This window comes from Astatotilapia calliptera, chromosome 22 (assembly GCF_900246225.1).
Source record: "Astatotilapia calliptera chromosome 22, fAstCal1.2, whole genome shotgun sequence".
Lineage (NCBI taxonomy): Eukaryota > Metazoa > Chordata > Actinopteri > Cichliformes > Cichlidae > Astatotilapia > Astatotilapia calliptera.
Window position 1 is genome coordinate 32,163,188 of NC_039322.1, and position 12,617 is coordinate 32,175,804.

At 40.3% G+C, this 12,617-nt stretch overlaps 1 protein-coding gene across 1 annotated transcript; it reads right to left on the minus strand.

Annotated features, from left to right (window-relative positions):
* Positions 1-3,334: 3,334 nt before the first annotated feature.
* LOC113014514 (uncharacterized) lies at positions 3,335-5,984 on the minus strand. Its single transcript, XM_026156098.1, has one exon. The coding sequence runs from the start codon at positions 5,656-5,658 to the stop codon at positions 4,093-4,095; it is 1,566 nt and encodes a 521-aa protein (XP_026011883.1). The 5' UTR covers positions 5,659-5,984; the 3' UTR covers positions 3,335-4,092.
* Between the last annotated feature and the right edge of the window lie 6,633 nt (positions 5,985-12,617).

Genomic DNA, 12,617 nt, shown 5'->3' on the forward strand with positions numbered 1-12,617 from the left:
CTGGGCTGGTTATGTTTCATCTGTGTCTCCTTGGTTGTGTGTCTTTTCTGTTCTCTGTGTAGTCTGTCTTGTCTTCTGTGTTTTACTGTTATGTCCATGCCAGGGCAGAAGTAAATTTTCAGGGGTGAAGATGCTGTTTACCTTGACCAGCTAAGACTACAGATTGTAGATGAAGTCGAGAAAAGTGAAAAGAATCCTGATTACAAAGCTGATGCTCACAACTTTGGCCTTGCAATGCAAAGAGATCATCAATGATGACCTACCAGTAGGTCAGATCCTGGATTGCTGGCCTACTCTGAAATCCCAGTCCCAGGTAAGAATAATAATAATAATAATAATACATTTTATTTAAATAGCGCCTTTCAAAGCACCCAAGGACACTGTACAACAGATAAAAACTGGAAATATACACAATGGTAAAAATAGAAGATAAAAGTTAAAACATACAGAAATTTAAGAATAGGCAATTTTAAACAGATGAGTTTTGAGGGTGGACTTAAAAAGAGAGAATGAACTAATATTTCTGAGGTCCGGGGGTAGGGAATTCCAAAGTCGAGGGGCAGAGCAGCTAAAGGCCCTCCCTCCCATTGTGATCAGACGAGCAGAGGGAACAGAGAGAGAAAGAGAAGATGAAGATCTGAGGCAGCGGGATGGGAGCTTCATCTGTAATAAGTCAGAGAGGTACGGTGGAGAGAGAGAATGAATAGCCTTGAATGTATACAGAATTATTTTAAAATGGATGCGAAATTTGACCGGGAGCCAGTGAAGTTGCTTCAGGATTGGGGAGATGTGGTGGGTAGAAGAAGTCCTAGTAATAATACGGGCAGCAGAGTTCTGGACACGTTGGAGCTTGTTGATAGATTTTTGTGTGAGGCCAAATAATAATGAGTTGCAGTAGTCAATTCTAGAGATAACAAGATTATGGATGAGAATGGCAGTGGCGTGAGGTGTGAGGAAGGGGCGGAGGCGATTAATGTTACGGAGTTGGAAATATGCTGCACGTGTAATATTATTGATATGTGAGTTAAAGGATAATGTGCTATCGAGAATGACACCCAAGCTTTTCACAGAGGGAGAGATAGGGACCAGCGAGTTATTGATGGTGAGAGAGAAATTGTTAATTCTGGATAGCAGTCGTTTAGTGCCAACCAGAAGAAGTTCCGATTTATTGCTGTTGAGTTTAAGAAAGTTGGAGGAGAACCAAGAATTAAGTTCAGCTAGACAGAGGATGAGGGAGGGTGGAGGAAGAGTAGAGTCAGGTTTGGTAGAGAGATAGAGCTGGGTGTCATCGGCGTAGCAGTGGAGCTGAATATTATATTTACGAAAAATATGTCCGAGTGGAAGAAGGTAGATGATGAAAAGAAGGGGCCCGAGGACAGATCCCTGGGGCACCCCAGTGGATAAAGGAGAAAGCTGAGAAGTGAAGGATTTTAATTGAATGAACTGAGTGCGGTCAGATAGGTATGATTTAAACCAGGCTAGTGGAGTGTGAGAGAGACCAATAGAAGCTAATCTGCTAAGGAGAATGGGATGAGAGATGGTGTCAAAAGCTGCACTCAGATCAAGAAGGATAAGGATGGAGAGGAGACCAGAATCAGCTGCTATAAGAAGGTCGTTTGTTATTTTTATAAGAGCAGTTTCAGTGCTATGTAGAGGACGAAAGCCAGACTGGAACTGTTCATAAAGGTTATTATCAGTTAGGTGAAGATGGACTTGTGAAGCAACTATTTTTTCAAGGATTTTTGAGAGAAATGGTAGATTGGAGATAGGACGAAAATTATTAAAGTTGTTGGGATCTAGACCAGTTTTTTTCAGAATTGGGGTAATAGCAGCAACTTTGAAGGAAGCAGGAACAGTTCCAGTGGTGAGTGAAGAGTGAATAATAGCAGATATGAGGGGAAGGAGAGGGAGTAAGCAGGCTTTGACGAGGACAGTGGGGATAGGATCGAGCTGGCAGGTAGAAGGCTTTGATTTATGGATGAGATCAGCAATATCAACTAAGGATGGAAGTTGAAAAACAGAGAGGAAGTGAGAAGGGGGAGAAGTTAGGACAGAGAAGCTACATTGAGCATTAGGGTCCAGGTCTAAGTGTATTTTATGAATTTTATCAATAAAGAATAGCATTAGAGCATCACAGAAGTTAGATGAATAGAGATGAGCAGGGAGAGAATCAGGTGGCCTGTTAACCTTCCTCTCGTGTTAGCTTTCTGTTATCATCTCTTATGTTAGCGGGTCGGTATTGACCCGTGAATTAAATCAGCTATAAAATATACTAAAAACAATAAGTTATCATCCAATTTGTTTCTCATCTCTTGGTTACCTTGTTAGGCTTCCTTATCCATGAAAATGTTGGTTTTAATACTTTTGGTGTGGGCCTCTGGGTCTTTTTTTGTCACTATACCCCTCGATTTCAATTAAAAAAAAATTGTAAAATTAACCTCAAGAGAATCATATTAATAAATAAAAGGTTTCTGTGTTACCTGAGTATTACTGAGGGGTATAGGACACATCTCTTAAATAAATCTGTTTTATTGATTTTTTTCATTTTAAGATTAATAACTAAAATGACATCGATGGTGTTACGGGTCAATTTCGACCCATAGACATTTACATCAAGAAAAGACAAAAAAAATTTGTTTTTTTTCAGCAGTAGACCTTTAATATAAACTGAAAAAAAGAAAAAGTCCTCTCCTTCTTTGTTTTGGTTATAGCCGTGGGTAATTGTGGGCTTTTTATCACTTCCCAATGATACAGCTTCACCTCAGTTTCCTTTGTGAAGTTCTTGTCCAAGGTCATATCTGGTAAAAAATAAAATAAAATAAAATATCACAGCTGATATTGTGATCCTGCAGTCCAGTGGTCATATGGAGGACCACACATTTTCATTGTTTCTTCTCAGGGGTGCCACTCGCAGCTTTGACTGTGAAAATCTGTACATTCCAGGCATAGTTGGTTTTTGCATCACAGGCTTCCCAGATTTTTCTGCCGTTTTTCCCTTGCTTACTGGGTATATATTGCCGGAAGGGGCATTTTCCTCAAAAAGTGGACAAGACATTCATCCACTGTCACTGGCCCTGGGATGAACATCAGTGGAAGAAGCTGCACCCATCTCTCCCAGACATCCCTGATGGGAGCAAGTTTGTCAGACCTCGGTCTGGTCTCTCTGTTGTCAAATCTGAGGACTCTTGAATCAAAATGATATCAAATGTGTGAAGTGACATCGTTGCCCAGAAAATGTTTCTGCCTGTCGATGCATCCCATAGACGATCAGTGGCCTCATTGCAGCATCTGTACACTCCAGCAAGAACAATGAAAGCATCCAGGTATTCCTCATCATGTCGCCATTGACTTTTTTTCCTTCAAGGTTTATCATAGTAATGATGATTCTTTCTAGTGACAATGGCATAAATATCTCAAAACATCTCTTGATGTCACTGACTTTGGTCAGAGCAAACCTTGTGATTCCAGGGGTCATTTTGATGACATTTGCAGCAGCTGCCCTGCCATGTACATCATGAGGTACTGAGCTCCAAAAGATCTTACCATTTTTGGACTTGAATCTTTCAGCAGGAGTAGCTTCAGCACCAGCGACCTCCACCTCTGATCAGATGTGTCTGTGTCTTCTGGATGATAGTCCACATTGTCTTCCTCCTTAGAAACCTGCCCATCTGAATCGCTATGCTGCTCTGTGTCCTCTCCTTCATTTTCACCAAAAATATGATCCAGAACTTAGCTCACTGTGAATCTTCTTCTCATTTTTTGTATGCTGCAAATTGTAAATGTGCACTCTGGAAGTCAAATGGCCACTCAAATAGTGAATTCACCTCACATGCCCGTGTTTATTTTGTTTTGTTTTTGTGCAGGTATACTGCAAAAAACATGCAAAATAAGAATCCCCTAAAGCTCATATGATTAGGAGAGGCGCTTGCTGTAAGTGTTTTAGCTGACAGTGCACTTATGATTTCAGTTTTGGCTTTAATTATTGCTTTATACTCATAATATTATACCTGGGTCGAAACCGACCCTAACAACACAAAGGTCATAATTTCAACTAGGGCATTTTATAATTTAGTGAAAATAATTTTTTTTATTTTATTTTGTAGAAATAGAGGTTCCTGACAAAGTCAAAAAGCCTTGATACAATAAACAAATGTATGTGATTTTTTTATGCATTTGAAATTTAAAATGGGTCGGTGCCGACCCTAACACGAGAGGAGGGTTAAAAGAGTTGAATAGTGAGAAAAGGGTCTTGGTAGAGTTCTCACTTGAGTAGACAATAGCAGAGTAATAAGCAGATTTGGTTTGACTAATACATTCCTGGTAAAACAGAACGTGGTTATTAAACATATCCTTATGAATAGTAAGGCCAGTTTTCTTATAGAGACGTTCAAGCTGTCGGCCTTTAGCTTTTAGTAGCCGGAGTTCAGGGGTGTACCAGGGTGCAGAGTGAGAAAAAAGTACAGTTCTGGTTTTTTGTGGAGCCAGGGAATTTAAAATACTACTAAGGCTATGATTATAAAAAAGTACCAGGTCCTCTTGAATAGCTAAGTTGTTAGAAGACAAGCAGCTAGAAAAAGCAGAGGAAAGGATATCAAGATTTATATTCTTGATATTCCGGAAAGAGATAATACGGGGATTGTTAATTACAGAGAGGGTCATGTGAACATTAAAGGAGAGAAGTAGATGATCCGAAATTAGCAGTTCGTCAGCTGTACAGATGGAGGGGGTAAGTCCAGAACAGCAGACTAGGTCCAAAGTGTGGCCCTTAATGTGGGTAGGGAAGTTTATGTATTGTTTAAGGCTGAAACTATCAAGGCAGGATAGAAGGTCCTTGGTAAGAGGATGGTCGCAGTTATCCACGTGAACGTTAAAGTCACCCAGCAATATTATATTAGGGGAGACAGTAGCTAGATTGGTCAGCAGATCGGCAAAGTCACTGATAAAAACAGAATTAAATTTTGGGGGGCGGTAGATGACAGCTATTACAGTTGGGGTAGGTCCTGAAAGTTGACAAACAACAGATTCAAAGGAGCTGTACGTAGGGGCGGACAGCGGCGAGACTTTCCAGTTCTCGCGATAGATTATCGCGAGGCCACCACCACGGCCGGACTCGCGAGGTTGGCAGGTGTAAACAAACCCCGGGGGGGTGGAGTAGTTGAGTTGCGAAAAGTCATTGGGCTGTTGCCATGTCTCAGTCAAGCAGAAAAAGTCAAACTTACGGTCTGTTAGGAGATCCTGGATGAGATGTCCTTTGTTCGTAAGCGAACGGATATTAAGCAGGCCGAAGTTGACAGAAATACTGTCGGACTGGATGAGAGTGTTAGCCGACCTAGGCAGACCAGTCAGAACATTGTGGTCAATAGACCTGCAGGGGTTCCGTTGAGAGCGACCAGAGGTGGACCAGAAGGACTGAATTGGTTTGGAATTATCCTGATGGAAATACCGACGGGAGCCTCGATGTACGTACTTTCGACGAGGGAGGAAGGCAATGTCCGTGTGGAAATGAAGAGCAGCCAGCGGCGGAGCAGCTAAAGAGAAGCGGAGCCGGAGGAGCTCATCAGCTGTATATTGATGAAGTCCAGTGCCGAGTCGGTAGATCGATGACATAAGGATCCAGACCCACACTGAGAGTACATAGATCCTGAAAGGCCACATCATGGACAGGAACAGCCGGGTAGGGACACCGGTGGGCCTTAGAAACAGGAGTAGGACAGAAGTCCAGAGTCCAGTAGCGTTAACGTTTAGCGATAGTGGTGAGTGGCGGCCGGTGAGTAGCGGCAGCCAGTCGCGCCAGCGTTCACTCAACCGGAAATATTGAATGTATATAGATGTATCTAACAAGATGTATTTTATATCAACTCCTGTTATCTGGCCTGTCTGAACAAATTATGCCTTTGGAGTGTAAGGATTTTGATGTATTTTGCAAAGAATTATAGACTAATTGAAACTTGTAAACACAAATGTATCCTGTGTGTTCAGATCTGTGCAGAATTCCACAGGATTACAAACCTCCACCTGAAGAACCACTTTTATGCTGTTGGACCAACATGCTCCCCGGCTCCAGAGCTTATTCAGAAAGAAAGCTGTTTGCACAGGGAACGTGTCTGATGTCCTGTCTCAGCTCTTCAGAAGCTATAATCTCCAGGTTAGTGGGTTTTTGTCTTGTTTTTTGAGCTTTATTTAATTTGATCAATTTTTCCAATTTTAATTACCATTCTTGACTAGGTTAGCCAATAATTTAAAATAAAAATTTTCTTGTGATGTAGGAACAAGCTGATATCCATGCCCAAAGTGCTGGTGTGCTTCATGCCCTCTCTCCCTATTTGTACGAAGACACCTCTACCTTCATCAAAACATGGGATGTAAGTTTTGGACAAAGTTGTGAACAATATCTTAGTAGCATCCTTGTTTAGATTTCTCAAAACATTATGACACTTTGACAGTTTGAGAAGCATCTCCATGCTTGGATCTGTCTACAACAGTGTCCATGTCACATAATGGAAACACTACATGTTTTTAATGTGTGTAGACCTTCTATAATGTTCCTAGCCCAACCATACATCACTGTACAAATGAAAAAAATATATAACTCCTATTGACTTTCTGTTGTTATTGCTACGAAGAGGTATGACTTTGCTTTACTAAAAGTACTATTTTTGTCAGTTTGTTTTCTCAAATCTTTGGTGTGATGTGGCTTTTTTGTTGTTCAAACAATTGATTTCTGAGCTAGTAATAATCCAGAAATGTGACTTGTATAGATGAAACTAAGAGAAATAGGAATGTACTAACATGTAGTAATTTTGTTTTCTGTAGATGATGCATTCTGATAGACCAGATATTAGTGAAGTGCCACTTGGACTCCTCCTGATCAGAGCCAATTCCAGCGATGCAACATTCTTCTGCCCTGAGAAGACTGCAGTTTTGGTCGAGGGTAACATGATCGTTGTTTTCACCACCCTGGCTGATGCATTTCTAGTAATATTTGGACTGACCGACGTCCTGCACCTAAGCTACCCAAAATGTTTGGCCAACATTTTTGACTTTATTCAGAAAGTTTTGATGGGTCTGGAGGGTGGGAAGTTGAAGCCCAAAGTGCTGAGTCTTAAAAATGATCTTTTGGCAGCAGAATAATGTCCAGGATTCCTACACAGCCCTCAAGTGCCTGTTAAAGCAAGTAATTCAGTTTATCATGTTTCCAAGTCTGGATAAGTTTTTTATAAAAAGAGAGAATAGAATAAAGAAATCTTTGCAGACTCTGTTTCATACTTCATTATCTAAAAGCCACATCCAAAGTAAAAGGGGTGATTTTATTTTATTTATTTATTTTTTTCCCCCATTATCACTTGTGTTTTAGTTGATTTTGATTGTGTTTTTAGTCAGATAACTGCAAATCTATAGAGAAAATGAAGGACAATCTCACTACATTTCTGGCTTCTAGGTGGGATCTTGAATGTCACTTAAGGAACGTTCCTCCTGAACTACTCATAACTGACATAAGGCGCTAAGGAGGTTTATAACACTTTGTTTATGTCTCTAAAGAAGTATTTTTCTATTTAAAGTTTTATTGCTTTGTTGTTGAGACTGTGATTGCACTCTACAAATGTGCATTTAGCATAACCACAGTATTGGCATATTAAAAAGGTTACCAATTATATTTCAGTGTATTAGCTGCACTATACTATACTATTACTTTCATTCGGTTTTCCCTCCTAATAATGCAGGATTTTCTTTTCCTTTTGTTTGTTTTTTAATAAAAAGGCCATACTCATGTGTTAGTCCACAGAAGGACTGGTAGCTCCCCTTAGGATAAGGGTTCAGATCGCGCGAACAGGTGTGGAATTAGAGCTCTGGGTAGCTCCCCAACTGGGTCTAGACTGGGTCTAGAGAGTATTTTAAATTCAGGGAATTTAAAATAGAAAGTAGCTCGTCCACAGAAGGACTAGTAGCTCCCCTTACGATAAGGGTTCAGATCGCGCAAACAGGTGTGAAATGTGTGTGTTTAGTTAGTTTGTTTGTTTGCTTGTTTTAATTAATTTTAAATCATGCTTTTTATTTGTTTTTGTTTCTAATGTCTCTGTAAATCACTTTGAATCACCTTGTTGTTGAATTGTGCTATACAAATAAATTTGCCTTGCCTTGCCTTGCCTTGCCTAATCAAATTTGAATACTCTTAAAACATGTTGTGAAATTCTTTATTTCTAATATTGTAACCTTGTGCCAAAATTTCTGACATTATTCCCTATAAAATGTGGTGGATTTATGTCTTTGGGCTTTTTGTTAGAAAGGCTATGTGTCAAAGTAACTCAATAAATTTGTAACTTGAATTTATATTTTCTGTCTTATGTTTTTACAAGTGTAATTATTTTGGGCACTTTTTTTTTATATCAAATTCAAAACACAGTAGATTTGGATATTACGAGCATTTGTATTTAAAATTTTTGAGTTGTATTAGCTTAAAATGGATAACATTTTGAAACTAAAAATTAATTCCTTAAAGTTACTTGAGCTAGATTTGTACTTGAAACTCAAAATATCAAGTAGAGAGTACTAAACCAAAAATGTGGATATAACATAAAAACATTTATCAATGGTACTTAAAAATATTTATCTAAAGCTAATAAATAAAGTGTGTTTATTTAACTTTTATTTTTAAGTTTTAGTTACTTAAAATATTTTATGTAATCAGTTTCACCAAAAGTTTTGAGTAAAATTAACTTATTGGGTTTTACAGTGCAGGAAACAGAGCTGCAAAAAGCCAAACCGCCTGTTTCTATTTAATAACATCGTGATAACCATTTTAATAACCTTTTAAAACAAACGTAAACAATAGTGATGTCTACCTGGAAAGACCAGTTTCTGTGTAATAAGCAGAAATGTATTACCACGGTAATGATTAAAACAAGCATTAGGAAATCCGGAATTAAAAAGAAACTCTTGGTACAAAAAGCAATTGGAGTTAAAAAAGAAATCATGGAATCAATTTATAGAACGAAATGTATTCTAAACTTTTGACTCATCAAAGCAGCCACCTTTGGCAGATATAACAGCTAAACACACCCGTGGCATTCTTTCTACAATAGAAAAATATCAAATATTGTTCAGAAATGTATCGCACTTGTACATCACTTTGCTTTCACTCTTTTGTCCAGTACATCCCAAACTACCATCTTACCATCTTGTTCTGTTTTCCTGAGGTAGTTCTGGCATAGCTTGGAGTTGTGTTTTGGGTAATTATCTTGCTGTAGGACCCCTAACCAACAAGGTGCATAACAAAGTATACTGCATGGTGCTGCAGAATGCTGTGATAGCCATTTTAGTCCAGGGTACCTCTCACTCTGTACAACTCACCTACCCGGGATCCAGTAAAACAGCCCTAAACTATCACACTTCCTCCTCCATGTTTGGCAGTTGATGCCACACACTGTGGAACCATCCTTTCGCCTACTCGATGGTGTACAAAGATTCTGTGTGATGAACCAAAGATTTCAAATTTTGATTCATCAGTCCATAATACATTCTTCCAGTCTTCAGTAGTCCAGTGACTGTGTTTCATGGCCCAGGCAAGCCTCTTTGTCTTATTCTGAAATATTAGGAATGGCTTTCTTCCCGCAACTTGCCCTGTCAAACCTGCAGCTCGAAGTCTTCTCTTAACAGTGGAAACTGAGACTTGCTAACACAACCACTATTAAGCTGTGCTTGAAGCTGTTCTCCTGTGAGCCACCTATCACACAAACTGTTAACTCTCAGAAACTTGTCCTCTGATTCAGTTGTGGCTTTGGGTCTGCCAGACCTCTTCCTGTCAGAGTTTGCCCCAGTTTCTGAGTGCCATTTGGTACCCACTGGCAGTTCACAACTTACTGTTGTAGCATTTCAAGCTATTCATTAGCCTTGAGCAACTTAAATTGCACTAAATATCTGGAAAAAATGGGGAGTTCTAAAACTTTTGACCAGTAGTGTAACCCTATTTAAAATAGTTTTTGAAATGTTTAAAAGAATAAAACATGTGTAGAGGACTGGCTTTTACAGGATATTTTTATATCAGGAACAAGCAGAGGGACAATACATAATGTGATAAACATATTTCAAATAGGAATAAAAGTGGTCATGGAACACATTTAAAATGTCCAGTATACAAAAATAACATGCCATCCATGGTCTCCCGCTTATCTAATTCAGGGTTGTAGGTGGCGCTTATCAAATTCATGTTGTGGGGAGCACACCAACACCATGCTGCGTCGCCTACATCACTGATTGACCTCTAACCATCCAAAGTTCCAGCCTGTCTCTCGATTAGCACCAAGCCACCCACGTGCTGTCATGTGGCAAGCCTTGTAAAATTTAACAAAGGAACCAAGATGCGGATATGCAGTGAAGTGAGAGGGCTTTATAGGAGGCTGGACCGACGGGCCAGACAGAACATCCTCCGGCGGGTCAGTCATCACAGGCAAATGGGAACCACGAAGAGGCTGCTTGGTACCAAGTACCAAGCAGAGGGTCAGGCAAGTCCTGAGGAGTCAGCTGAATGGGAAGAACACGATCTGGGAAATCAACACTGAAGATATGCGTAGCTTATTTAACCCTTTAGAACCGAGCAGAGCGGTCCCGCTCCGATTTGCCTAACTATTTTTAAATCCCAGTAGAACTGCAACCACGTAAGCTAGCGCAATAATTTTTTTTGCATATGAAACTGGAGAACTTGTACTTACATATCGCACATGCAGCTTTTCCCAGAGAGATGTTTCCTTCCTCTAATATGTTTGCAGAAATCATGTAAAAAGCGAACAAATAAAAAAAAAACCATAATCCTCAGCCAGACTCTTTATCGATCTGATCAGCCGTACACATCACTTCCTACTTTGATTATGCCTCGTCACGTTGTCACCGTGACCTATCACGTGGACCTGTACAACAACAACAGGAAGTGACGTCATTTCACCCGGGAAATTTAGTTATTTCTCTCGCTCGTGTATATTGTCGCTTTTTCTAGAAACATACACATACAAAACACAGAACACACACTTTTTACACACTCAAACACATCCACCCATTACATTATTATACAGCAACAATCCGGACACACCAAATACCTCACATTGCGTGAAGCTTTGGATCTGATTACCGCCCCTCCTGAATACGGTGTTTCTGGCCATTTGTCGGATCCTGATTCTGCCGACAGTGAGGATGAGGCCGACTTCATTGAAGGGATTGACCCTTGCCAAGACAAGTATGTATATTGTTTGAAATAAAATCATGTTTTATATGGTAGAGAAATGTAGGAAAAATTACGTTTGCTGTGCAAAAGTGGAATTTTGCACCGCGACACAATTTTGCCCGAATTACGCACCATTATATTACTCTCGTGCTATACAAACTGAACACACGGTGTAATTTATTTTGCGTATGGTGTTGATAATGTTGAAGAGGAGGGAACTGAAGTCTCTTGCTCAACTGAAGCAGCCTCTACTCCGGAGGGAAGCAGAGGGAGGGGAAGGAGTCGGATGACTTGTCCTCCGGCAAAAAGAGGCAAGCGCTCCAGGTCACTTCCCGGTGATGCAGCTGCCTGGATGAGTGAAAAGGACCCTGACAGCTTGCCTCATTCTCTACCGAATTTCTGTCCAAAAAGAAAGCCAGGTGTGCAGCTGCCATTTTCAGAATGTGTGGACAGTCCATCGCCATCTGAACTATTCAAGATATACTTTGACCATGCTGCTATAAGAACACTGTGTGTCAACACAAACAAAAATGCAGCTAAAAATATTGCTGCAGGCAAAAAATTCACATGGACTGATCTCCCAGAGGCTGAACTGTACCATTACATTGGCATAACACTCTACATGGGGGTTCTAAAGCTGCCTAAAATGAGAGATTTTTGGCGCGTGAATTCGATTTTTCATGTGCAATATCCCTCTGAGGTCATGACCAGAGACCGGTTCCTCACCATCACTTGGAATATTCATATGAGTAACCTGCGGAAGACACTCTCAATGACAGAAAAAAAGGAACTACAGATTATGACTGCCTGCACAGACTACGTCCCCTGTATGACAGTTTATGTGTATCCTGCAAAGCTGTATACCACCCACAGCAAAACCTCTCTGTGGATGAGCGCATGGTTTCCACTAAAGCCAGAGTTTTCCTGAAGCAATACATAAAAAGCAAGCCAACAAAGTGGGGGATAAAACTTTTTGTGCTATCTGACAACACAGGCTACACAGTGGATTTTAACATTTATACAGGGAGGTCAACTCTGGTAACTGGGAAGGGGCTGTCATTTGATGCTGTGATGGCACTTATAAACAAAAACTACCTGGGAACAGGATATCACATTTATTGTGATAACTTTTATACAAGCCCAGCACTTTTTCACCACCTTTATGATCTGGGGTTTGGAGCATGTGGGACATTTCGGGACACTAGAGTTGGAGTCCCAAAAACCAAACTTAACACCCTGACAAAAAAATCTCCACGAGGGACAATCAGGTGGATCAGAGAGGGCTCTCTCATTTTTATCAAGTGGATGGACACAAGGGAGGTGAGTGTGTGCTCAACTCTGCACAGTGCCTTCTCAGGAGACACCGTGAAAAGGATGTGCAAGGCTGAAGGACAACACAGAGCAA

What these genes read in the sequence shown, in the direction of transcription:
- LOC113014514 (XM_026156098.1), bottom strand. Translation starts at nt 5,658, where the DNA reads ATGATGTGGCCTTTCAGGATCTATGTACTCTCAGTGTGGGTCTGGATC.